The sequence below is a fragment of the Oncorhynchus keta genome, unplaced genomic scaffold, assembly GCF_023373465.1.
Source record: "Oncorhynchus keta strain PuntledgeMale-10-30-2019 unplaced genomic scaffold, Oket_V2 Un_contig_1856_pilon_pilon, whole genome shotgun sequence".
In the NCBI taxonomy this organism is placed as follows: Eukaryota; Metazoa; Chordata; class Actinopteri; order Salmoniformes; family Salmonidae; genus Oncorhynchus; species Oncorhynchus keta.
In genome coordinates this window covers 127,501-150,470 of record NW_026280987.1, presented here as the reverse complement: position 1 = coordinate 150,470, position 22,970 = coordinate 127,501, and the positions used below count along the sequence as shown (strand labels likewise).

The 22,970-nt window shown below is 40.9% G+C and overlaps 2 protein-coding genes across 9 annotated transcripts in view; both read left to right on the top strand.

Moving 5' to 3' along the window:
* Positions 1-878: 878 nt before the first annotated feature.
* On the top strand, positions 879-10,270 carry LOC118379996 (SKI family transcriptional corepressor 1 homolog-B-like). Of its 8 annotated transcripts, none has more exons than XM_052503957.1 (9): positions 879-1,945; positions 3,113-4,859; positions 5,715-5,802; positions 5,892-5,990; positions 6,206-6,274; positions 7,325-7,399; positions 7,811-7,885; positions 8,566-8,631; positions 8,984-10,270. In XM_052503957.1, the coding sequence occupies exons 2-9, from the start codon at positions 3,123-3,125 to the stop codon at positions 9,076-9,078; spliced, it is 2,304 nt and encodes a 767-aa protein (XP_052359917.1). In that variant the 5' UTR covers positions 879-1,945; positions 3,113-3,122; the 3' UTR covers positions 9,079-10,270. The 8 variants fall into 8 exon arrangements, with proteins under 8 accessions (XP_052359917.1, XP_052359916.1, XP_052359920.1 ...); XM_052503956.1 differs by having other exon boundaries at positions 8,981-10,270; XM_052503960.1 differs by having other exon boundaries at positions 7,822-7,885; positions 8,981-9,096.
* Positions 10,271-15,976: 5,706 nt separating this feature from the next.
* The window catches only part of LOC127920184 (E3 SUMO-protein ligase PIAS1-like), a 102,161-nt gene continuing 95,167 nt past the window's right edge, over positions 15,977-22,970 (top strand). Inside the window, exon 1 of the mRNA XM_052503955.1 lies at positions 15,977-16,042. Coding sequence (XP_052359915.1) covers positions 16,019-16,042 — 24 coding nt within the window. The 5' untranslated portion in view covers positions 15,977-16,018. The remainder of the gene's footprint in view (positions 16,043-22,970) is intronic.

Below are 22,970 nucleotides of genomic sequence, written 5' to 3'. Positions count from 1 at the left end.
CGAGACAGAGGGTGTCAATCCCAAAACATCTGGCGCATAACTGTTTTGTCAGTTCATCTAGACCCAGGTAAACTATATATGCAGCTATCTTATCCATAATGTAAATTCTAGTTGTCAATGGAAACATATTATGTATAGGCTAATTTATGCTAGGTTTAAAGGGCATAGATGTTCTACTTTAATGGTGTCTGCTTAGCAAATAGTTGGCTGGAGGGCGTTTGTGGACGTTATTAACTCCTATTTGATTGTGGTAATTGTTCACATTTTGGCCCGGACAGTTTGATTAATTACATTTTAATCAGTGTCCATTTAGTACAGACAATGTTAGGAATATAGGCTATAGGCATTCAGGCTACATGTGCATTTTAAAATAATAAACAAATGGTAATTTTAGTAAGTCCTTAAAACAATTTAAAAAACTAATTGGAAAAACGTATTTTTAAAATACAACAATTCAAACAAAACGTAAACCTCTGTCATTCAGACTGACCCAAATGTTGTTCAACCCGTGTATTTAGGCCTACGTGTGCAAAATAGTTTAAATGTTATTTTAAACTAAAAAGAAAAGTTTGCATGCCGTTCCTTGAACTTTATGCCCCGGCAAGCTATTGATACCTCAGCACAAGGCTTACTGGGGTTAACTGAGGGGCATCGATCAGGTTATGAATAGTTAATATGGTCTTACAGTATTGGGTTTCAACACTAACCTCAGCCTATTGCTCTAATATATCACTCTGTTTGTAGACGCAATCTGCTCGCACCGTGTCCTGTGTGCTCAACAAATTTCCTTCATTTACTGACAGTTTGGTTCGTGGGTGGTGGGTATTGAGAGAGAGAGGGGGGGGGAGAGGGGAGGGTGTGCAGCAGCATATGACAGTCCCGCCCGGGGCAAGTTATCCGCTCATCTAGGATTCGGTCCATTTTCAATGCAGAATCTAAGAATGCACAGTATGTGATTTAAAACGTGTCCAATTGTTTGACATTCGAACAAAAGCACACGAGCCTTAAAATTCATTGCGTCTTTACCAGAAGGGCTGGAATTGATTTGCGTGTCCACGAGAAGCAAAACAGATGGTCGTGTAACTTGATAAATGATACATTCAGCCATTTTGTTGCCTTCGATTTCATATTCAGTTTTGTCCTAAATTTGCTCGTTTGTTAATACTGGAAATAGTATATAGGCCTTCATTGGCATTTGGTAGGGGCAGTTACTCTCCGATGAAGAGTTGTGATATGCAAAAAATAAATAAATCATAAAAACATTTCTAATTAGCATATGGGTATAATACACACTTGTACCCACATGTGTGAAATGGGACAAATAAATGCACCCATCAAATTATAATTATTTGTCTATTATTAAAATATCGTTGGTCATTAATTGTGTCAACATAGGGTCAATCTATCAAATGCATCTTACTACTTAGCACACCATGTTAATGCAATATATATCCAGCTATCTTTCTCTTTATATTTTTTTCCCCACTTCTATGAAAGATCCACTGAGTAAAGTTTACATGGATCAAGTAACAGCCTCGTGGCTGTTGTTCCTTCATTGTCCAGGAGATAATATAGTTAAAGAGAAGGAACGCTAAGTGGGTGTGCCTTGCCATCCATTAGTTTAGCGGTCACTTCTTCAGTGAGGAACGTCGACTGCTGTCTTGAGGAGTGGCGAAGGCTCGAGGACTGCCATGCGGTCACTCTCTCGTGCGCCACTCAGCCGGTGAGAGTCGAAGAGGATGGAAGTCCGTTCACTGTACTGAGCCAGAGACAGAAACACTACAGAGAGAGAGAGAGAGATTTGGCTAGTCTGAACGCTTGGTCCAGCAACAGTATATTTAATCTCGGACTAGACCTCTGCTTGTGTCGGTGATTTTTGTTCAACTTTTTGATGAAAAGTTGTTTCCTAAGCCTAGGAGTACTGTGCTCTTTTCCAGAAAGAAAGGTAAGGATCTTACTCTTTTCAATTCGTTGTCTTGTGTATTTTCTATTGAAATGTTAATGTCTCATCACCAGTCACAACAGTTTCATATTTTACATGTTTTTCGTAAGTGTTACCTTTAATTTATTTTCCAATTGAATATATTATTTTCGGAAGACTTATAGAATATATATTTACAACCGTTGCGCAAAACCCCCCAAAAATGGGACGGATGTGAGATGCTAAATGTGAGGGAAATATTTGCCTTTTGTAAAAGTCTATTTTAATATTTTATTGTAGGTCTATAAGGCGTTGTACTAACGTTAATCTAGGGAGACACGCATGCGATGTTTTAATTATATATATGGCTAGTCTTTTATTAACAGATCAAATACGTACAATTTAACCCGTGTAATTACCAAGAAAGCAGCTTAGCTGTTCTTTTCCTCTCTGGTAAGCGCATTGGCGCAGCTCAGAGTGTATTTTCCTTCTGCTCTTTTGCGTGTAAGGATCTTATGTAGTTCTTAAGTAATCACCCTCGCCTCTGAGCCGATTTAAAGACGATAGGAAAAGGTCCCGTCAATAAACAACTAACTGATCATGGATAGCCTTAGTTGGCATCGTCCTACAAAAAAATACAATCTAATAGGTCATGTTAAAAAAAAATAGCTTTCGGATGGTTTAGACACTTAATATTAATATACCTATACTAAACATGCTCGTATAAAATGGAACGTTTATATTAAATTATGTAGACCTATTTTATTTATTAGGCTATTATTTATCTATTTATTTAGAACTGGGTCACCAAAAACGAATAACTAACTAATCCTTGACTTTTGTGAATAATGCTGGGTTGAAAATGTTTTTGATTGTTCTATAATAACACTAAGTATGTAGTAATAATAATAATAATAATGCATAGTTATTAGTATATAATAACACTGATCTTCTGCGTTACTTTTAAGACCTTGACCATGTTATTGTTAATATTGCACGAAATGTGCGTGCGTAGGCCTATTGGTAAGATTAATTACAAAGCTATTTCATGGTCTTTATTTATTTATTTGTTGATTTGGAATGAATTGCAAACTATTTAGGGCTAGTGCATTTTTTGACAGGTGTTATGCCAGCTGTAGGCCTATATGGTAGTGCAATAGGCTACCCTAAAATATATATTTTTATTTTCAGACTTCCAGGAATGGAGTCGATACCCAATCAACAACCAGCGGGACGAGACTCCAGCTCTTCCCCCAGCTCCAAGCAGGACGTTCAGCCCTTCTCCAGCCCCATCTCCCTGAAGCCTAACCAAGTCAGCGAGACCGCGTTGTATGGAGTGCACATCGTGTCTTTGGTCATAGATGGCCAGGAAAGACTTTGCTTGGCGCAGATATCCAACACATTGCTAAAGAACTACAGTTACAACGAAATCCATAACCGACGCGTTGCTCTTGGAATCACCTGCGTCCAGTGCACGCCCGTCCAGCTCGAGATACTGAGGCGCGCTGGCGCCATGCCAATCTCCTCGAGGCGCTGCGGTATGATCACTAAGCGGGAGGCGGAGAGGCTATGTAAATCATTCCTCGGTGCTCACAACCCACCAAAGCTACCGGAAAATTTCGCTTTTGATGTCTCTCATGAATGCGCGTGGGGAAGCAGAGGTAGCTTCATACCTGCCAGGTATAACAGCTCGAGGGCCAAGTGCATTAAATGCACATATTGTAACATGTATTTTTCCCCGAATAAATTCATATTCCACTCCCATCGCACTCCCGAGTCCAAGTATACACAGCCAGACGCAGCAAACTTCAATTCGTGGAGGCGCCATCTCAAACTAACAGACAAAAGCTCGTCGGATGATGTTGCCCACGCGTGGGAGGATGTTAAAGCGATGTTCAACGGGGGAAGTCGTAAGAGGACGCTACCTATGAGTGGGTCATCCATGTCCTCTCCTTTGAAGTCACATTCCACCAGTAACCCAACTCAAAGAAGTTCCCCCGAGGTACCCCATAAAACGTTGCGCTGTGACGAAGACCGAGGTAGGCCTAACATCAGTCTGTCAAATGGCGTCCGGAACTACCCGGTTATCCCTGTGCCCAGTAAGAGCTTTGGGATGCTTCAAAAGATCCAGCCACCGCTCTTCCCCCACCCGTATGGATTCCCTGCGTTTGGACTGTGTCAAAAGAAGGACGACGGAGTGGGAGAGACAAATAAAACCAACGTTTCGGGTGTCTTTTGGCCAGGAGCAAAGGACAGTATCTATCCCTCTTTCCCGATGTTTTGGCCAACAGCAGGTGGCCTGCCGATGCCACCGTATCAACAGTCACCACCCAAACCACCCACAGAGCTCTTAAGTGTCAGACAGAGTGACCTCGAGTTATCGGATCAAAGTGACCGGTGCGCAAACACACCTAAGGATAGCTTTCAAGACAGCGAACGGTGCTCCAGCTCACAATCCACCCGGAACGACGAGGATAAATCCGGGGATGAGGCCCGGTCGACGGAAGGACTCCCCACAACTCCACGGAAGATAAATTACATATCTGCGTTCAGACCTGTGGTGAAAGACGCCGAAAGCATTGCAAAGCTATACGGCAACAGGGACACGTACAGCGGTGTGCGCTCTGGTTACCTATCGCCAGATTTCGTGAGTGAAAGTTCTAGCTATAGGTCTATGTCCCCGGATGTGGATAGCGTGGACGACCCAGACGTTGACGTGGAGTCAAACAGGGCACACGAGGATGAAGAGTCAGTCCAACTGTCAGTGGAGGACCGTCAGAGTCCCCCGCCCCTCAACTCAGCCCATTCCGGGCCTGAAGATAGTCGAGAGTTGGGGACAAGTCCAGGACCACAACCGGAAGATCCCCACTCCGGGTCCTCTGATGACGAGAGGCAGGGTGGACAGGTGTCAGAGCGCCATGATACACCGGTGTACGAAGTAAGTGTGCCAAGGTCCATATGAGTGCTTTTATGTTCAATATATTTACGCACATGTTTGTAAATTAATTTAGGCATCAATCCACGGAGATTTATTTAGATCCCATATGAAAATGGGTGATGTTTGGTCTTGTAAGTGCATGGGCATAAAGTATGGTCATCATGCTATGTTTAATGTTCCAATGGTCATAGGCCTTAAAGGATGTTGATATGGCTGGCAGCTTTTAACAGTTTGAAGCCTAAACAGTAGGCTAATGTGATGTTTTCAACGCGTTTTTGCAAGGCATTTTCATATTTTGGTCAAATGAAGAAGAAAAAAAGCATCCACTTATATGAACTATATCCAGACCTTCTGGCATGGGGTTTTATTGTGCTGTTGAAAACCCGGACATTACAGAAGGCTGAGCCTGTTTAGACATACATTGGCAGGTTGGAACAAATATGGAAATGATCTTTTGTTAAAATACATTTTGGCAATGACATTTACAAAAAAAGACCATCGTCCCAATATTAAAGAGATTGAGAATTGAGTAGGCTTGTTTTAATAAGGTCGCTGAGTGGGAGCCTAGGTCTGTGTCTTGTCTTTTGTTCTAAAGATAATTGAAGTGGTTCTGTTTGGAGTGTTTACTGCGAGCCTTGTAGTGTGTTGGGAAAAGGTTAGGCCTGCGCCGGCCTCGTCCTAATGTCAGGCAAACTGCAATTTAGATAGGTGGACAACAATTTAATTACTTCCCTATAATTATAAATTGGAGACGTGTCACGTGGGTATATCCGTTCAAAGAATTGCTTGTGAAATGAAGAGAATTATAGATGATTGCAGTTGTATTGACTATAATGGCTTTGGTTAATTTTGCAGGTGTACACACATGAAAAGGATGGACACATGCCTTTGAACGGTCCATCTACGTTTGGATCAAAACATAGCAGCCCATTGCAATCGAACGGTAGGCCTATTATCTTGCATAGTACATATTCATGGTATAGTTTCTGTATGCAAATAGACACGTCGCTTATTACTGTCTGTCTTTATCAGGTGTACACCATGTTTCCGACCCACACAAACAACGTTCTCCTACAAGAGAGGACGTTCCACAGAGAACCTATCAGGACCAAGCAAAGGAAAGCCCACCATGTGAGTCTCTCTCTCTCTCTCTGTGTGTGTAAGTGTGTACAAGTTTAGTAGGCCTACCATGGTAATATAGCCTATTGTATTATATTTTATGTAACGAAATTGTTAGCCAGGGGTTTCTCACTTTTTACTGTTCCAAATATGATCATTAATAACAGAAAATTGAGTAAATTAGATGAATTAATGAGCTGATGCCATCTTTAATATTTCTCTTGCAGGCGATGGGGCATTACGTCAGCATGACGTCAGTAGGATCCACGAAAAAGATATCGAAAACATGGCTAAAGGTAATCATTTGATTTTTATCAATGATCATTGACATTTGTTTATATTGATTAGACTCATGCAAAACGACCAACAAGTAGGCCTCGCCTAGACTCGTTTCAAGTCATTAGATCTCATCTTAAATTGAACAAAGCAAGGTGGAAATAACTAAACATAATAGGCAAATTTTCGGTTCTGGGAATAAAAAAAAAAAAAAATCATATTTAGCATTGAATTAACATAGTTATATTTTAAACATAACGAACACGTGTGAACGCGGCTCTATTTGCATCTCTACTTCCTCAAAGCCTACTATTTCAACATTCGAAAAACCCTCGTGTTGTTAATTCTAAGCCTTTTTATGGAACATGAGAACCATGTTCCATGTTGGTCTTGTGTAGGCTACGACGTGTGGAATCACCAGTCTAATATGCTAGACTGAGGTTTCCCCTTCCATATCTAGGTCCTGCACTAACAACATAATACCTATTATGATCTGTCTAATAATCTTTTTTTTTTTTAAATCGCTTTATAAAAAAATGTTATGCCTACAGCTTAACACAAGTTTGCACGGTCACGTTTGAATTGTTTTCCATTCGTTAACCTCCTCTAATGTTAAATTATGAGAAACGGGAATTGTTCTACTTATTGTAACACGAAATCGTTTTTACACTATTAATATTTTAACGAGCCCAGCCGTTAAGCTGCGGCGCTCGAGCCTCTAACCCCGAGGCGATGGAGCTAATTATTTAGCAATACCATGCTTGGAGACACAGTGAGGCTAAACGACTGTTAGCGTTCCAACCATAGGCCTTCTGATAATAGTTATTACGATACTATAGGGAAATAAACAAAGGGAAACATAGTGGTTGTTTTTACCCATATGCCTGTGTTGTATTAGGCCTATAAAGGCCTGTAATCAAAATCAAATGCTTTAATTGTTGAACAGGCTAAGATAGGTCTGCAATATATAGGGTTAGTATGTTGAAAGCCACATTTGGAATGTACTGCTTTGTCTATTGCCTTTTTACAACGACGATTATGATAATGATGATGACCGCTTCGGTTTGCAGAGGAACTTCAGAAACAGCTTGTCGAACAAGTGGAGCTCAGAAAAAAGTTGGAACGCGAATTTCAAAGTTTAAAAGGTAGGACGCTTTATTGTCCTACTGCTTAAACATACACAGAGTCGAGGTGCAGCTGAAATATTTACATGAGGGGAAACAGGCGCAACTCGATCTATTAAAGTTAAAAAAAAATGTAACTATTTTTTAAGAGTTAAAGTCATTCACGTTTCCACCATCTTGGCCTGTTTCAGAATGAGTTTAAACATAAAGAGACATACAGCGAACATATTGACTACAACGAAGCAAACATTAGTGGACAGCGGCATGGTGCTGAAATGGAAGTAAATGATTGTTTAGCTTCAAAAGCGAGAGCTGCTCCTGTTTCCCACACATTGAGGTCTTTATTAATGCTGAGAACCCATTAGGCTTCAATTCTATTATTTGGACTTGCGCACTGTGTTAATAGTAGCCGTCTGCTTGCTCACTATGCAGATAATTTTCAGGACCAAATGAAGAGGGAACTGTCCTACAGAGAAGAGATGGTCCAACAGCTTCATATTGTCCGAGGTGAGTCTCCAGGAAAAATGATCGGAATATGCTAAATGGTCAGTGTTTTAATAAATGAAATAATATGTCCCGACTTCAATTGAATGAAATGACCCATATCGTTATAGCATTTATGTTCTAAAGTATGAAAACATGCGTGTACAAGAACAGTCATATTGACTTTGTTGCTTCCTTGTACCACACAAGAATGAAGAGGGGAAAGTGACACTTGCATAAATTCGGTCATTATAGAATTAGGCTGCGTGTCCACAATCTACAAATAATAGCTTATCATTCCTGTCAAATTGTCAAAAAATTTCGCAATTTGACTGGAAATTGTCGAATGAACTGCAATAATATCAAACCATAGAGAGATTGATTTCGCTGTGTTTTGTTTGTAAATGTTATTTTCTCCTAAATCACGCACTGGAAAATGTCAATGCAGACCATTACGTATCGTCGTATCAGTTACATACAGTAGACGACAACAGCTGATGCCGCCCTTTCACGGATAGACTAGTTCTAGAGTTACTGGAACGCGGTAGTGTAAATACACACTTCAACAACACTAAGAGGTCACTCAAAATACCCGAGGGTGAACAACATAAATTACAGTCATCCATTTCAAAGTTTACAAACCACCGCTTTGTAGCTCAATTATTGCGTTTTCTTTTCTTATTATTTCTGTGTTGTTTGCTTAGACACTTTGTGCAGCGAGTTGGATCAAGAAAGAAAGGCGCGTTATGCAATACAACAGAAGCTAAAAGGTAATTTATATGGTCCAAAAACAGAACATGTATCCAGTTTCAGTCCATTTGTGAATTAATTCAATGGCTAGCTGGGCAAGAGCATGGCCTTCTAATGGACTTTGATTATGACTAGTAGCATTTGTCAAATTACAACCGTACCTATGCAAGTGCTACTTTTTATTCTTCGCTAGCATGTGTGTCCTTGTGATATGCTAATTCCTAGCACATTTGATATTGAGCAGAACTACTGTGACGTGTAGACTGAACTTAGAGGAAAGAACGACTAGAGAACACAGTGTGGATAGAAAAATAACAAAGACATTTCATCTGCCCAGTGTTTGAAGTGACACATCCCCTTTCTCCCTAGAAGCTCATGACGCCCTGCACCATTTCTCCTGCAAGATGCTGACCCCTCGCCATTGTACTGGAGCCTGTACTTTCAAACCCCCTCTGCTGCCTCCATAATAGACCACAAGACCCCCCTGACTCCAGTACAGCTCACTGCAGCCAAAAAGAGAGACACCCACCTCAAGTAGTCACAGTCTCTCCGTAACTTCTTTACCTTTGCCCTCCCTCACCAGTCATCCAAGGATTCACAACTTGTGTACACACTCCAGCGCTATTTATTTAACGCAGAAGAAGTGGCTATGGAGGTCAGGAGAACAAGACCTTCCATTGAAAAGAACTCTTGAAGATACACCAACACCAAACGACTGTATGTGTTGTATTTCTAGACAGTTATCAAGCTGTAAAGAGCTCTTGATATGGACTCACCAAGTCCCTTTGAATCATAATCCATTGCTCTTCATATATCCCATGTATATATATAAATATATATACATATGTGGAGATGTGCAATGACTTGTATAATGTGATATTTCATAAGTAACACGAATCCTAGCATTCTTGGGTTGTTTTACCACATTATGTATGTGTTTTTACATATATTTATTTGTGTTTAAATTAGTCTTTAATCTGATCTGTCCATCTGAAACATTAAACAATGTATATTATTGATGTAAAGCACTTTAAAAAATTGACAACATTACGACTGATCTGGACCTCACTGGACTAAGAAATAAAGTAAACTCTGTTAGGCATCTAATGTATAGAATACACTTCCTTCTAACGCAGCGTTTCCCAAATGCTGGACCAGGGGGATCCAAAGATGATGACCTTTCTAGGTTTTTGTCCTAACCCTAACACACCTGATTCAAATCAAAGGCTTGATGATGAATTGTTGATTAGTTGACTCAAGTGTGTGAGTGTTAGGACACAAACACCGCTTTGGGTCACCGGGACATGGAAAGGGAAACGCTGTTTCTAATGGCGCCAACATTTATTCTAGCACTTATTTCGAATTAACCAATGACCTTTCAACCTTGAACTAATTAAAAAGGTTCCGTTTGCCTAAAATGTCACACAACAGATTAGTCTTTTACAGTGTATAGAATGTTCATTCAGTCTCAACTATGATTGTTTTTAATCATACATAGATACCATGTACAGTATATTCATTATAAAAGGTATATTTCTTCCGTATGATTTGAACATTCGGTTACAAGACACACCCAGCTTCTGTTGTACTTAATAAAGGGTTTGAATCATCGTCAGAACCCTACCATACATTAAATAAACCACAGGCACAGAAACCAAACCTATTTGTTGTGTATTTAATTATGTCTTGTAGGCTTTATTTTGTCATGTCAATCCTTTGTGCATGGCAAGAGTTATGAGTGGGGATGAGATTAAAGGAAACCAAGACGCCACGTAAAGAGACTTGAAACGGCCATTTGTGATTGAATTCCATGTTGTGCAGTTGATTTCTGTAACCAATCTTTTTTTAAATCAATTCCAAGCCAGTTGGTTATTTTTTTCCACGATATATATGACCTTTAAAATGTGTTGTTGTGACCCCATTAAGGGCCAATAAGACTCATGTATGTATTATATCAGAAATTAATGTAAAATACGATTAAAAAGTGAATCCTCTTTTTGCCTTGTCTCCTGAATGTCTCTTAATAGGAACGATACTGACACCTGCTGGAACCTATAAGGAATAACCTGATTTAAAATTTATTTAGCATCCAGGTTGTTTAATCTTTATTTTATTTTTTTCATATCAAACGACTCATTCCATACATGGGCTGTCTCAGAAGTCCAGTCCAGTTATGTTCGACATTCTGTCAGGGGAATAGCCCTGTTTAATAGTGAAATCTAATTATTCTGATGTGAAGCCTAATAGCTATTGATTAAATGCTCTTTAGATGGCCCTCTGTCCCTAGGCACAAGAGAGTAAGAGAGATGCTCGCATAATGGCAGTGATGCATGTTGAATATTAATCTTTTTGACAGTAATTGCTCCCCACGTGAAGGCACCTTTTCATTTGAATACTAACCACTGGTGTGTGTATTGTAACATGTTTACACAAGGTATCCTGAAGAAGTTGTTTATGAACCAGAGTTTTCATGTTCCTGTTCCGTCCACATGAGAATGGTATTGAACACAAGTGATGTGATCATTTTTTTGCTGTTGCACATGGTATAGATCAGCAACACAGTATCGATATAATCATTTATATATTTCCTGGTTTGTTAAGCCTCATACTATCACAAACTACTAAACTTTTGACTCGACACAACTTCACAAGTTCAACTGACATTTGAGTGAAGTACTGACATAGTGACATTGATTACATTACAATGATTAACAGATACCGTTAAGTGTGATTATTTTTCATTTTTTAATCATGATATTTTTAAAGATATATTTTAGTATGACTGTATACACAAGTATAATTGTGAGAAGCCACGAATAAAAGTCTTCTTAAATTATAAGAATGAACAGACCACATAACCCATTACACCCTTGGTAAATAGTGTCGGAGGGCTGCCCTCAATACCAAACAATACTCTTTTTGAAAGTCTCTCAAACTGTTTGTCGTGGTACACCCAAACATATAAAAGCCCACTTAAATATCAGTTGTAATGAGTGAACCCATTTTCACAGTGAATGATTTCAGATTTATTTGCTTTTTTGTTACAATGGTTTAGAATGGCCCGGCCAAACATGAGAATGAAAGGGTATGGTTTGTACATCATAGAAGTTTATCAACCTATTAGAGTGGCCATGAAATAATGTTTGTTCCTGTTCATTATGCCAACATTGGTCATGGAATCTTAACTCTAAATGACTCCTTTGACAAAGACAAATAAAAAAGTTAACCTGCACTTGTCCTGTCACTGTGTACATCACATTGAACAGGTGGGGACTGGAACATGTGCAACAGCCGTCCGTCCCTGTTCAAATACCCTCCACGTGAGCCTTCTATGGTGGACTACAGTCATCCGTAATGGAGTTGTGTCATCAATCATTACATTGAAGATGAATTGCATTGTTAGGGAGTAATGTACTCCACCCAGTGTTCTGTTCATGTCCCTCTTAGGGATAAGGAGTAGCCATGTATGGTATAACCAAATACGATACATAGATATCAGTACAACACTGGAAAGCTGGGGGGCATTATCTTATTCATGATTAGATATAACATAGTCATATTAACAATTTCATTAGGACTTTGGGGGCTCTATAAATGTCAGAAAAATAGTGGGTTATCTGTATTTATCATAGTCTGAATTACAATGGAGATAGTGCCATCTACTGGACAATGAAGATTAGTGACATCTACTGGCTCATTAATATCCAGCATTTATAACTTTTCAAACGTGAAGTCGATAGGTCCCTATTCTGAAACGGTGCCCAATCCCACTGCTATCTCGTTCCAAACTAGTTTTCTGTTGCCGCGTGTTTACCAATCCTATTGGAACTAATTTATTGGGTGCTTTAGACACCTTGTTAGTCTGTATTATAAAGATGCATTCAGGGTGGGCAACGTTCTAAAATGTTTGTAGTTGTAGAGAGAGCGCACTATGAACTGTTTTAAAAGGTCCAATTTAGCCGTTTTAAACTCCATATCAAATCATTTCTGGATAACAATTAAGTACCTTACTGGGATTATTTTTGACCAGTTTAATTGAAAACAAACAAAAATAGCTTCTTTAAGTAAAGGGCAATTTCTCAAGCAGGAATTTAGCTAGGATTGTCTGGGATTGTCTGAGTGATTGTCTAAGTGAGGAGGGGACCACTGAAAATGTAGCTATTATTGGCAGAGGTTTGGAACTCTCTGTCTTATTGGTCTATTAAAGGGATTCTCCGGTACTCTTGTATACTTTTTAGCCAGTCGTTCTGAAAGTAGTACTCATGTAACGGATGTGAAACGGATAGCTTAGTTAGCGGTGGTGCGCGGTGACATCGGTGACATCACTTGCTCTGAGACCTTGAAGTAGTAGTTCCCTTTGTTCTGCAAGGGCCGCGGCTTTTGTGGAGCGATGGGTAACGATGCTTCGTGGGTGACTGTTGTTGATGTGTGCAGAGGGTCCCTGGTTTGGGCGAGGGGACGGTCTAAAGTTATACTGTTACACTCACATGCCAAAAGTGGTCCCCAAAAATGGTGTACTATGTCACATATGTGCAGATATGTGCACCAAGTCATTGCTGTCTCTCTCGCTCTGCTGTGGGTGCATCATGTGCCTCTTGCTAGCTTTCATATACAGCATGTGGCGAGGGGCTGAAGCTCATTGGTTGAAGTCAAAGTGTTAGGGGGCTGAAGCTCATTGGTTGAAGTCAAAGTGCTAGGGGTCCTTCTGTAGCACAGTTGGTAGAGCATGGCGCTTGTAACGCCAGGGTAGTGGGTTCGATTCATGGGACCACCCATACGTAGAATGTATGCACACATGACTGACTGTAAGTCGCTTTGGATAAAAGCGTCTGCTAAATGGCATATATTAGTGGGCTGAAGCTCATTGGTTGAAGTCAAAGTGCTAGTGGGCTGAAGCTCATTGGTTGAAGTCAAAGTGCTAGTGGGCTGAAGCTCATTGGTTGAAGTCAAAGTGCTAAGCTCAGTGTGCTAGGGGCTGAAGCTCATTGGTTGAAGTCAAAGTGCTAGGGGGCTGAAGCTCATTGGTTGAAGTCAAAGTACTAGGGGGCTGAAGCTCATTGGTTGAAGTCAAAGTGCTAGGGGGCTGAAGCTCATTGGTTGAAGTCAAAGTGCTAGGGGGCTGAAGCTCATTGGTTGAAGTCAAAGTGCTAGTGGGCTGAAGCTCATTGGTTGAAGTCAAAGTGCTAGTGGGCTGGCCCACGTGGTGGAAAACATAGGGAAAACAGGGTAGTACAGCTTCCAGAAAAATAGCTGCATTATTCAAACTAGGGATTTTGTGGCTAATTGAGGTAAGAAAGTAATTCTACTCAGAGATCAGACATGTATGAACAACACAGCCGCACTAAACGGACGATATCATAATTCTCACAATTTCTCAGCATTATTCCAACCTCAGTGTGGAAATACACTACATGACCAAAAGTATGCTCGTCCAACATCTCATTCCAAAATCATGGGCATTAACATTGGAGTTGGTCCCCCCTTTGCTACTATAACATCCTCCACTCTTCTGGGAAGGCTTTCCACTAGATGTTGGAACATTGCTGTGGGGACTTACTTCCATTCAGCCACAAGAGCATTAGTGAGGTCGGCACTAATGTTGAGCGATTAGGCCTGGCTCGCAGTCAGCGTTCCAATTCATCCCAAATGTGTTCTATGGGGTTGAGGTCAGGGCTCTGTGCAGGCAAGTCAAGTTCTTCCACACCGATCTTGAAAAAACATTTCTGCATGGACCTCGCTTTATACACAGGGCCATTGTAATGCTGAAACAGGAAAGGGCCTTCCCCAAACTGTTGCCACAAAGTTGGAAGCACAGAATTCTCTAGAATGTCTTTGTTTGCTGTAGTGTTAAGATTTCCCTTCACTGTAACTACGGGGCCTAACCTGAACCATGAAACACAGCCACAGACCTTTATTCCTCCTCCACCAAACTTTACAGTTGGCACTATGCATTCAGGCAGGTAGCATCCCCCTGGCATCCGCCGAAGTGGCCTACCACTTCATGGCTGAGCCGTCAATGCTCCTAGAAGTTTCCACTTAACAATAACAGCCCTTACAGTTGAACGGGGCAGCTCTAGCAGGGCAGAAATTTGATGAACTGACTTGCTGGAAATGTGGCGTCCAATGACGGTGCCAGGTTAAAAGGCACTGAGCTCGTCAGTATGGCCATTCTATTGCTAATGTTTGTCTATGGAGATTGCATGGCTGTGTGCTCGATTTTATACACCTGTCAGCAATGGGTGTGGCTGAAATAGCCGAATCCACTCATTTGAAGATGTGTCCACATACATTTGTAATATATAGTGTATATATAAAACAGGTAAATCCCATTTTTCAAGCATAGCTCAAGAACTGTTTTTGTTACGAATTGACTCTTATCAGCACCTCACAACCCTTTCAATCTGCACAGCCCACTCCCCATCTCCCAGGAGCTTGCCTGAGTGTCTGGGGGCACCATAAACCTAGGTCAAAAATATACATTATATTTTCGACCAAGCCATAAACCGGCCTCTCAAACTCTCTCTGACTTGTGTGACTTAACCCTGATTGGTTGCTAATGGGCACGTTGTCAGGGAGCACGACACCTGACAGCTCTTCTCTCTGTGCAGCCCACTGTCTCCTCACTTCTCCTCTGAGTGGACTTGTGGGATGGAGTGCGTGCAGAAGTACTTTAATATTGTTGTTGTAACTTTGTGTGTTTACTGTTACTGATAGTTGTTTGATTATATATATTTTTATTATACAGTCCTGTGCTATTTCATTATCAATCCAGTTGTGCTACTTTATTACCAGTCCATTCTGTTGTATTCTGGATCCATTTGTTTATCCTGTTGTATCCATTGCATTTATTCATTATTTTCCTGTTTAACAGATAACCACATCCTTTCCACATATATTCCCTGTCTTGTGTGTGTGTGTGTGTGTGTGTGTGTGTGTGTGTGTGTGTGTGTGTGTGTGTGTGTGTGTGTGTGTGTGTGTGTGTGTGTGTGTGTGTGTGTGTGTGTGTGTGTGCGTGCGTGCGTGCGTGCGTGCGTGCGTGTGTGTGTGTGTGTGTGTGTGTGAGTTCAGTCCAGAGGCATAGTCACTCTCTTTTGTGGAGGAAATGAAGTACAAGACTTCTATGGAGACAACTCCATTACAAAGAACACGTTGGTGGTTGGGAGAGGAAAAATCTTTGCATTTTGCATTGATTGAGGACATCAAAAGATGCCTAAAGTGTCATATCAATTAAACGTATCTCTTGAAACGGAATATGGGACGGATTATATCTACTGCAAAACTAACACCGTTTTACGCACTCAAACAACGTTTCAAGTATTTTAAATGCACCCCCAATGAGCGCACGCACGTAGCGTGGTGGTCGTCAACGTCACAATACGTCATCACGCTTGCACTAGGAATTGCAAGATGGCGGAGAGTGCGGAATTGAAGGTAAAGCGCAGCTTGAAATTATTATAAATGTAAACGGTTAGCAAACGATATAATGCCAATGCAAGTCTTCGCATGTGTAATTTAAACGACAAGGAACTAATTTTAGTGTGAATTTCTGTGTATTTTTTGTGCAAAAGGATAACTTTAAAGGAATTCACTATAAGGGGAAAGCTGGAACATGTTATTGTTGATGTTGAGAGAGAACCGCTCGTTCGTTAGCGGTCTTCTGCATATAATATCTTTATTAGCTAGCTAGCGGAATAATTTAAAAGTATTTTTCCTTTTCGGTCCATGTCAATTTAGTAGACATTTAGTTAAAAAGTATCTTATGACAGTGATGGGTCGTAGTTGACTGTTTGAATGAGGATGCCGTTATCAGCTAATTAGTTGGTCCGCGTTTGGAGAGGGGACGAGCGGTCTTGACGTTCTGTCAAGCTAGTGAACAGAGGCTCCCGCTAGCGATGGGAGAAGGACTACATCTGCTTCTTGCTAGCTTAGGCGACTATTCAAGCGTTTTCACTTTTATCAATTTCTCAAGACGCATAAAATTATGCACTTTTTAATGGTGTAACAGTGACAAGCTGTTCTAATTTGAAAACGTTTTCTAGCCTGGTTAGTTAGGTAACTTTTACACAGCGGTGTGGAGAAAAAGTGAATGCATTTGTATTTCCTCAGCTGACTATCACTGAGTCATAGTGATAGATGTTGTAAAACGTGTAGCAATGTATATCTTTGAACACGTTTATGCTTTATGCTAATCTTAACACGTTGCTCTCCATCAAAATCAAATGTTATTAGTCACGTGCGCCGAATACAACAGGTGTAGGTAGACTTTACAGTGAAATGCTGAATACAACAGGTGTAGGTAGACTTTACAGTGAAATGCTGAATACAACAGGTGTAGGTAGACTTTACAGTGAAATGCTGAATACAACAGGTGTAGGTAGACTTTACAGTGAAATGCTGAATACAACAGGTGTAGGTAGACTTTACAGTGAAATGCTGAATACAACAGGTGTAGGTAGACTTTACAGTGAAATGCTGAATACAACAGGTGTAGGTAGACCTTACAGTGAAATGCTGAATACAACAGGTGTAGGTAGACCTTACAGTGAAATGCTGAATACAACAGGTGTAGGTAGACCTTACAGTGAAATGCTGAATACAACAGGTGTAGGTAGACTTTACAGTGAAATGCTGAATACAACAGGTGTAGGTAGACCTGAAATGCTGAATACAACAGGTGTAGGTAGACTTTACAGTGAAATGCTGAATACAACAGGTGTAGGTAGACCTTACAGTGAAATGCTGAATACAACAGGTGTAGGTAGACCTTACAGTGAAATGCTGAATACAACAGGTGTAGGTAGACCTTACAGTGAAATGCTGAATACAACAGGTGTAGGTAGACCTTACAGTGAAATGCTGAACACAACAGGTGTAGGTAGACCTTACAGTGAAATGCTGAATACAACAGGTGTAGGTAGACCTTACAGTGAAATGCTTACTCACAAGCCCCTAACCAACAGTGCAGTTTCAATAAATACGGATAAAAGTAACAAGTCATTAAAGAGCAGCAGTAAAATATAAAATAATATATACCGGGGTGCCGGTTCATTCATTACAGTTCAAGTTCTGGTGACTTGTTTTGAGTTAGTTCAGCCCTAATTTACCCTCGCCCAAGATGTACTCTCTAACCCTATAAAGATGTATATCAATTGAACCTTTTTTGAAAATTATTTCTCGCTGATATGAAAGATAAGTTCTGTATGCTTCCAAAACCGTACCACAAGCGATGCTTGTTCATGTTCAGGCCGAGCACTGGGGTTCGTAACAAAACTGTACAGAAGATGTCTTCTTCCAATTACTCTTATGCATAATGTAATGGAACTGAGAGTCGTAATGTAATGGAACTGAGAGTCATAATGTAATGGAACTGAGAGTCATAATGTAAATGGAACTGAGAGTCGTAATGGAATGGAACTGAGAGTCGTAATGGAATGGAACTGAGAGGCGTAATGTAATGGAACTGAGAGGCGTAATGTAATGGAACTGAGAGGCGTAATGTAATGGAACTGAGAGTCGTAATGTAAATGGAACTGAGAGTCGTAATGTAATGGAACTGAGAGTCGTAATGGAATGGAACTGAGAGTCGTAATGGAATGGAACTGAGAGTCGTAATGGAATGGAACTGAGAGTCGTAATGGAATGGAACTGAGAGGCGTAATGTAATGGAACTGAGAGGCGTAATGTAATGGAACTGAGAGTCGTAATGTAATGGAACTGAGAGTCATAATGTAAATGGAACTGAGAGTCGTAATGGAATGGAACTGAGAGTCGTAATGGAATGGAACTGAGAGTCGTAATGGAATGGAACTGAGAGTCGTAATGGAATGGAACTGAGAGTCGTAATGGAATGGAACTGAGAGTCGTAATGGAATGGAACTGAGAGTCGTAATGGAATGGAACTGAGAGTCGTAATGGAATGGAACTGAGAGTCGTAATGTAATGGAACTGAGAGTCGTAATGTAATGGAACTGAGAGTCGTAATGTAATGGAACTGAGAGTCGTAATGTAATGGAACTGAGAGTCGTAATGTAATGGAACTGAGAGTCGTAATGTAATGGAACTGAGAGTCGTAATGTAATGGAACTGAGAGTCGTAATGTAATGGAACTGAGAGTCGTAATGTAATGGAACTGAGAGTCGTAATGTAATGGAACTGAGAGTCGTAATGTAATGGAACTGAGAGTCGTAATGTAATGGAACTGAAGTCGTGTAATGGAACTGAGAGTCGTAATGTAATGGAACTGAGAGTCGTAATGTAATGGAACTGAGAGTCGTAATGTAATGGAACTGAGAGTCGTAATGTAATGGAACTGAGAGTCGTAATGTAATGGAACTGAGAGTCGTAATGTAATGGAACTGAGAGGCGTAATGTAATGGAACTGAGAGTCGTAATGTAATGGAACTGAGAGTCGTAATGTAATGGAACTGAGAGTCGTAATGTAATGGAACTGAGAGTCGTAATGTAATGGAACTGAGAGTCGTAATGTAATGGAACTGAGAGTCGTAATGTAATGGAACTGAGAGTCGTAATGTAATGGAACTGAGAGTCGTAATGTAATGGAACTGAGAGTCGTAATGTAATGGAACCGAGAGTCGTAATGTAATGGAACCGAGAGTCGTAATGTAATGGAACTGAGAGTCAATGTAATGGAACTGAGAGTCGTAATGTAATGGAACTGAGAGTCGTAATGTAATGGAACTGAGAGTCGTAATGTAATGGAACTGAGAGTCATAATGTAATGGAACTGAGAGTCGTAATGTAATGGAACTGAGAGTCGTAATGTAATGGAACTGAGAGGCGTAATGTAATGGAACTGAGAGGCGTAATGTAATGGAACTGAGAGGCGTAATGTAATGGAACTGAGAGGCGTAATGTAATGGAACTGAGAGGCGTAATGTAATGGAACTGAGAGGCGTAATGTAATGGAACTGAGAGGCGTAATGTAATGGAACTGAGAGGCGTAATGTAATGGAACTGAGAGGCGTAATGTAATGGAACTGCGAGGCGTAATGTAATGGAACTGAGAGGCGTAATGTAATGGAACTGAGGCGTAATGTAATGGAACGTAATGTAATGGAACTGAGAGTCGTAATGTAATGGAACCGAGAGTAATGTAATGGAACGTAATGTAATGGAACTGAGAGTCGTAATGTAATGGAACTGAGAGTCGTAATGTAATGGAACTGAGAGTCGTAATGTAATGGAACTGAGAGTCGTAATGTAATGGAACCGAGAGTCGTAATGTAATGGAACCGAGAGTCGTAATGTAATGGAACCGAGAGTCGTAATGTAATGGAACCGAGAGTCGTAATGTAATGGAACCGAGAGTCGTAATGTAATGGAACCGAGAGTCGTAATGTAATGGAACCGAGAGTCGTAATGTAATGGAACCGAGAGTCGTAATGTAATGGAACCGAGAGTCGTAATGTAATGGAACCGAGAGTCGTAATGTAATGGAACCGAGAGTGATGATCAAAGACTACATTTATCCCTGAACTAGTTGTCAGAAATGCAAACCTGCATAGCAACCTTTTGCCTGAGTGATTTCTCTCAGCATTGCTTGCATGATGTCTTCAGAGCAATTGCCTTCTTGCCTTCCTAGAATTATCTCATTTAAAGCTAGTGCGTTTCATGTTTCTTGTGTGGTTCATAATCTAGTGTACTAGGATCACAAATCAATAGCAATTGATTCAGATGTAGACACACTTCAAAATGGCGTTTTTTTGTGATTCAAAAAGAGTGACATCAGTTTTCTCACGTCAACCATTTGATTAGGAACAGTATTTCAGACCGTTATTTTATTATGAGTTGTCTCAGTCTGCACATCCTATTGTGAGACGTTGCAGCTGACAATATGAGTTAGGGCCTAACTGACGATACCCGATGCTTGACAGGCTCTCTTTGAGCTGCTATTGATCTGAGGGATATTTTTATACTTTACTCCAAAGTGTTGCTATTGCTGTGTGCTTGGAAACTAAGTCCATATTAATGTCCTCGGGTGTATCTCTTCTACGGCACGGCGTTGGTGTTCAAGTCTTTATTCCTCACACACACGTTGTCTGTTGTTAGTTTCTGTTCCTAAACCACGTCCAGGCTCAAACTCGGAGCAGATGGAGTTCGTATGACATGAGATTGCTTCCTACAAATAGTCTTTCACCGCTGATGATTAACGCTTCGTGTTTCTTGCAAATCATTACACTCAAATAAGATCATCAACACTACAGTGGAGACAGTCAGTACAGTGGAGACAGTCAGTACATCAGATCATCAACACTACAGTGGAGACAGTCAGTACATCAGATCATCAACACTACAGTGGAGACAGTCACTACATCAGATCATCACTACAGTGGAGACAGTCAGTGCATCAGATCATCACTACAGTGGAGACAGTCAGTGCATCAGATCATCACTACAGTGGAGACAGTCAGTACATCAGATCATCAACACTACAGTGGAGACAGTCACTACATCAGATCATCAACACTACAGTGGAGACAGTCAGTACACCAGATCATCACTACAGTGGAGACAGTCAGTACACCAGATCATCCCTACAGTGGAGTCAGTCAGTACATCAGATCATCAACACTACAGTGGAGACAGTCAGTACACCAGATCATCACTACAGTGGAGACAGTCAGTACACCAGATCATCACTACAGTGGAGACAGTCAGTACACCAGATCATCACTACAGTGGAGACAGTCAGTACATCAGATCATCAACACGGGACCACCCATACGTAGAATGTATGCACACATGACTGTAAGTCGCTTTGGATAAAAGCGTCTGCTAAATGGCATATATTTTTATATATATATATATATATATATCATCACTACAGTGGAGACAGTCAGTACATCAGATCATCAACACTACAGTGGAGACAGTCAATACATCAGATCATCACTACAGTGGAGACAGTCAGTACATCAGATCAACACTACAGTGGAGACAGTCAGTACATCAGATCAACACTACAGTGGAGACAGTCAGTACATCAGATCATCACTACAGTGGAGACAGTCAGTACATCAGATCATCACTACAGTGGAGACAGTCAGTACATCAGATCATCAACACTACAGTGGAGACAGTCAATACATCAGATCATCACTACAGTGGAGACAGTCAGTACATCAGATCAACACTACAGTGGAGACAGTCAGTACATCAGATCAACACTACCGTGGAGACAGTCAATACATCAGATCATCACTACAGTGGAGACAGTCAGTACATCAGATCAACACTACAGTGGAGACAGTCAGTACACCATATCAACACTGCAGTGGAGACAGTCAGTACACCAGATCATCAACACTACAGTGGAGACAGTCAGTACATCAGATCAACACTACAGTGGAGACAGTCAGTACACCAGAACATCACTACAGTGGAGACAGTCAGTACATCAGATCATCAACACTACAGTGGAGACGGTCAGTACATCAGATCACTACAGTGGAGACAGTCAGTACATCAGATCATCATCACTACAGTGGAGACAGTCAGTACATCAGATCATCACTACAGTGGAGACAGTCAGTACATCAGATCATCAACACTACAGTGAAGACAGTCAGTACATCAGATCATCACTACAGTGGAGACAGTCAGTACATTCTGTCTCTCTCTCTTATCCTTAGCTCTGTGTTGAATGCTAGATCCACTGACCTGGTGTCTTCCAGGGTTGGGGATTTGAAGAAGTGAGAATACAAGACTCCCATGTTTTTAATGCCATAGGCTATACCCTACCTCCCAGTGGTAATGTTAGTGAGAAAAAGGCTTTGCAGATTTCGTGAACCATAGCTAGTGGTTGTAGTGCTCACTGAGTCAGTCTCTCCTCTGAACTAGCCTCTGTAGAGGTGTGAGGTGACCCAAAGTTCATCAGTTGCTTGACTGTTAATGTGATCAAATGATTCAGAGCTGTCTTTCTCATCACTGTTGAGTTGCAATACAGGTCTGATTCTGTAGGTAATACATGTCTGATTCTGTAGGTAACACGGGTCTGATTCCGTAGGTAACACGGGTCTGATTCTGTAGGTAACACGGGTCTGATTCCGTAGGTAACACGGGTCTGATTCCGTAGGTAACACGGGTCTGATTCCGTAGGTAACACGGGTCTGATTCCGTAGGTAACACGGGTCTGATTCCGTAGGTAACACGGGTCTGATTCCGTAGGTAACACGGGTCTGATTCCGTAGGTAACACGGGTCTGATTCCGTAGGTAACACGGGTCTGATTCCGTAGGTAACACGGGTCTGATTCTGTAGCTCAGTTGGTAGAGCATGGTGCTTGCAATGCCAGGTACCACCCATATGTAAAATGTATACACGCATGACTGTAAATCGCT

Bases quoted from the DNA above. Each gene is read 5' to 3' on its own strand.
- LOC118379996 (XM_052503956.1), top strand. From the start codon at position 3,123: ATGGAGTCGATACCCAATCAACAACCAGCGGGACGAGACTCCAGCTCT. The intron at 5,991-6,205 runs GTGAGTCTCTCT...TTTCTCTTGCAG, and splicing joins AGCAAAGGAAAGCCCACCAT to GCGATGGGGCATTACGTCAG. The intron at 7,886-8,565 runs GTGAGTCTCCAG...TTGTTTGCTTAG, and splicing joins ACAGCTTCATATTGTCCGAG to ACACTTTGTGCAGCGAGTTG.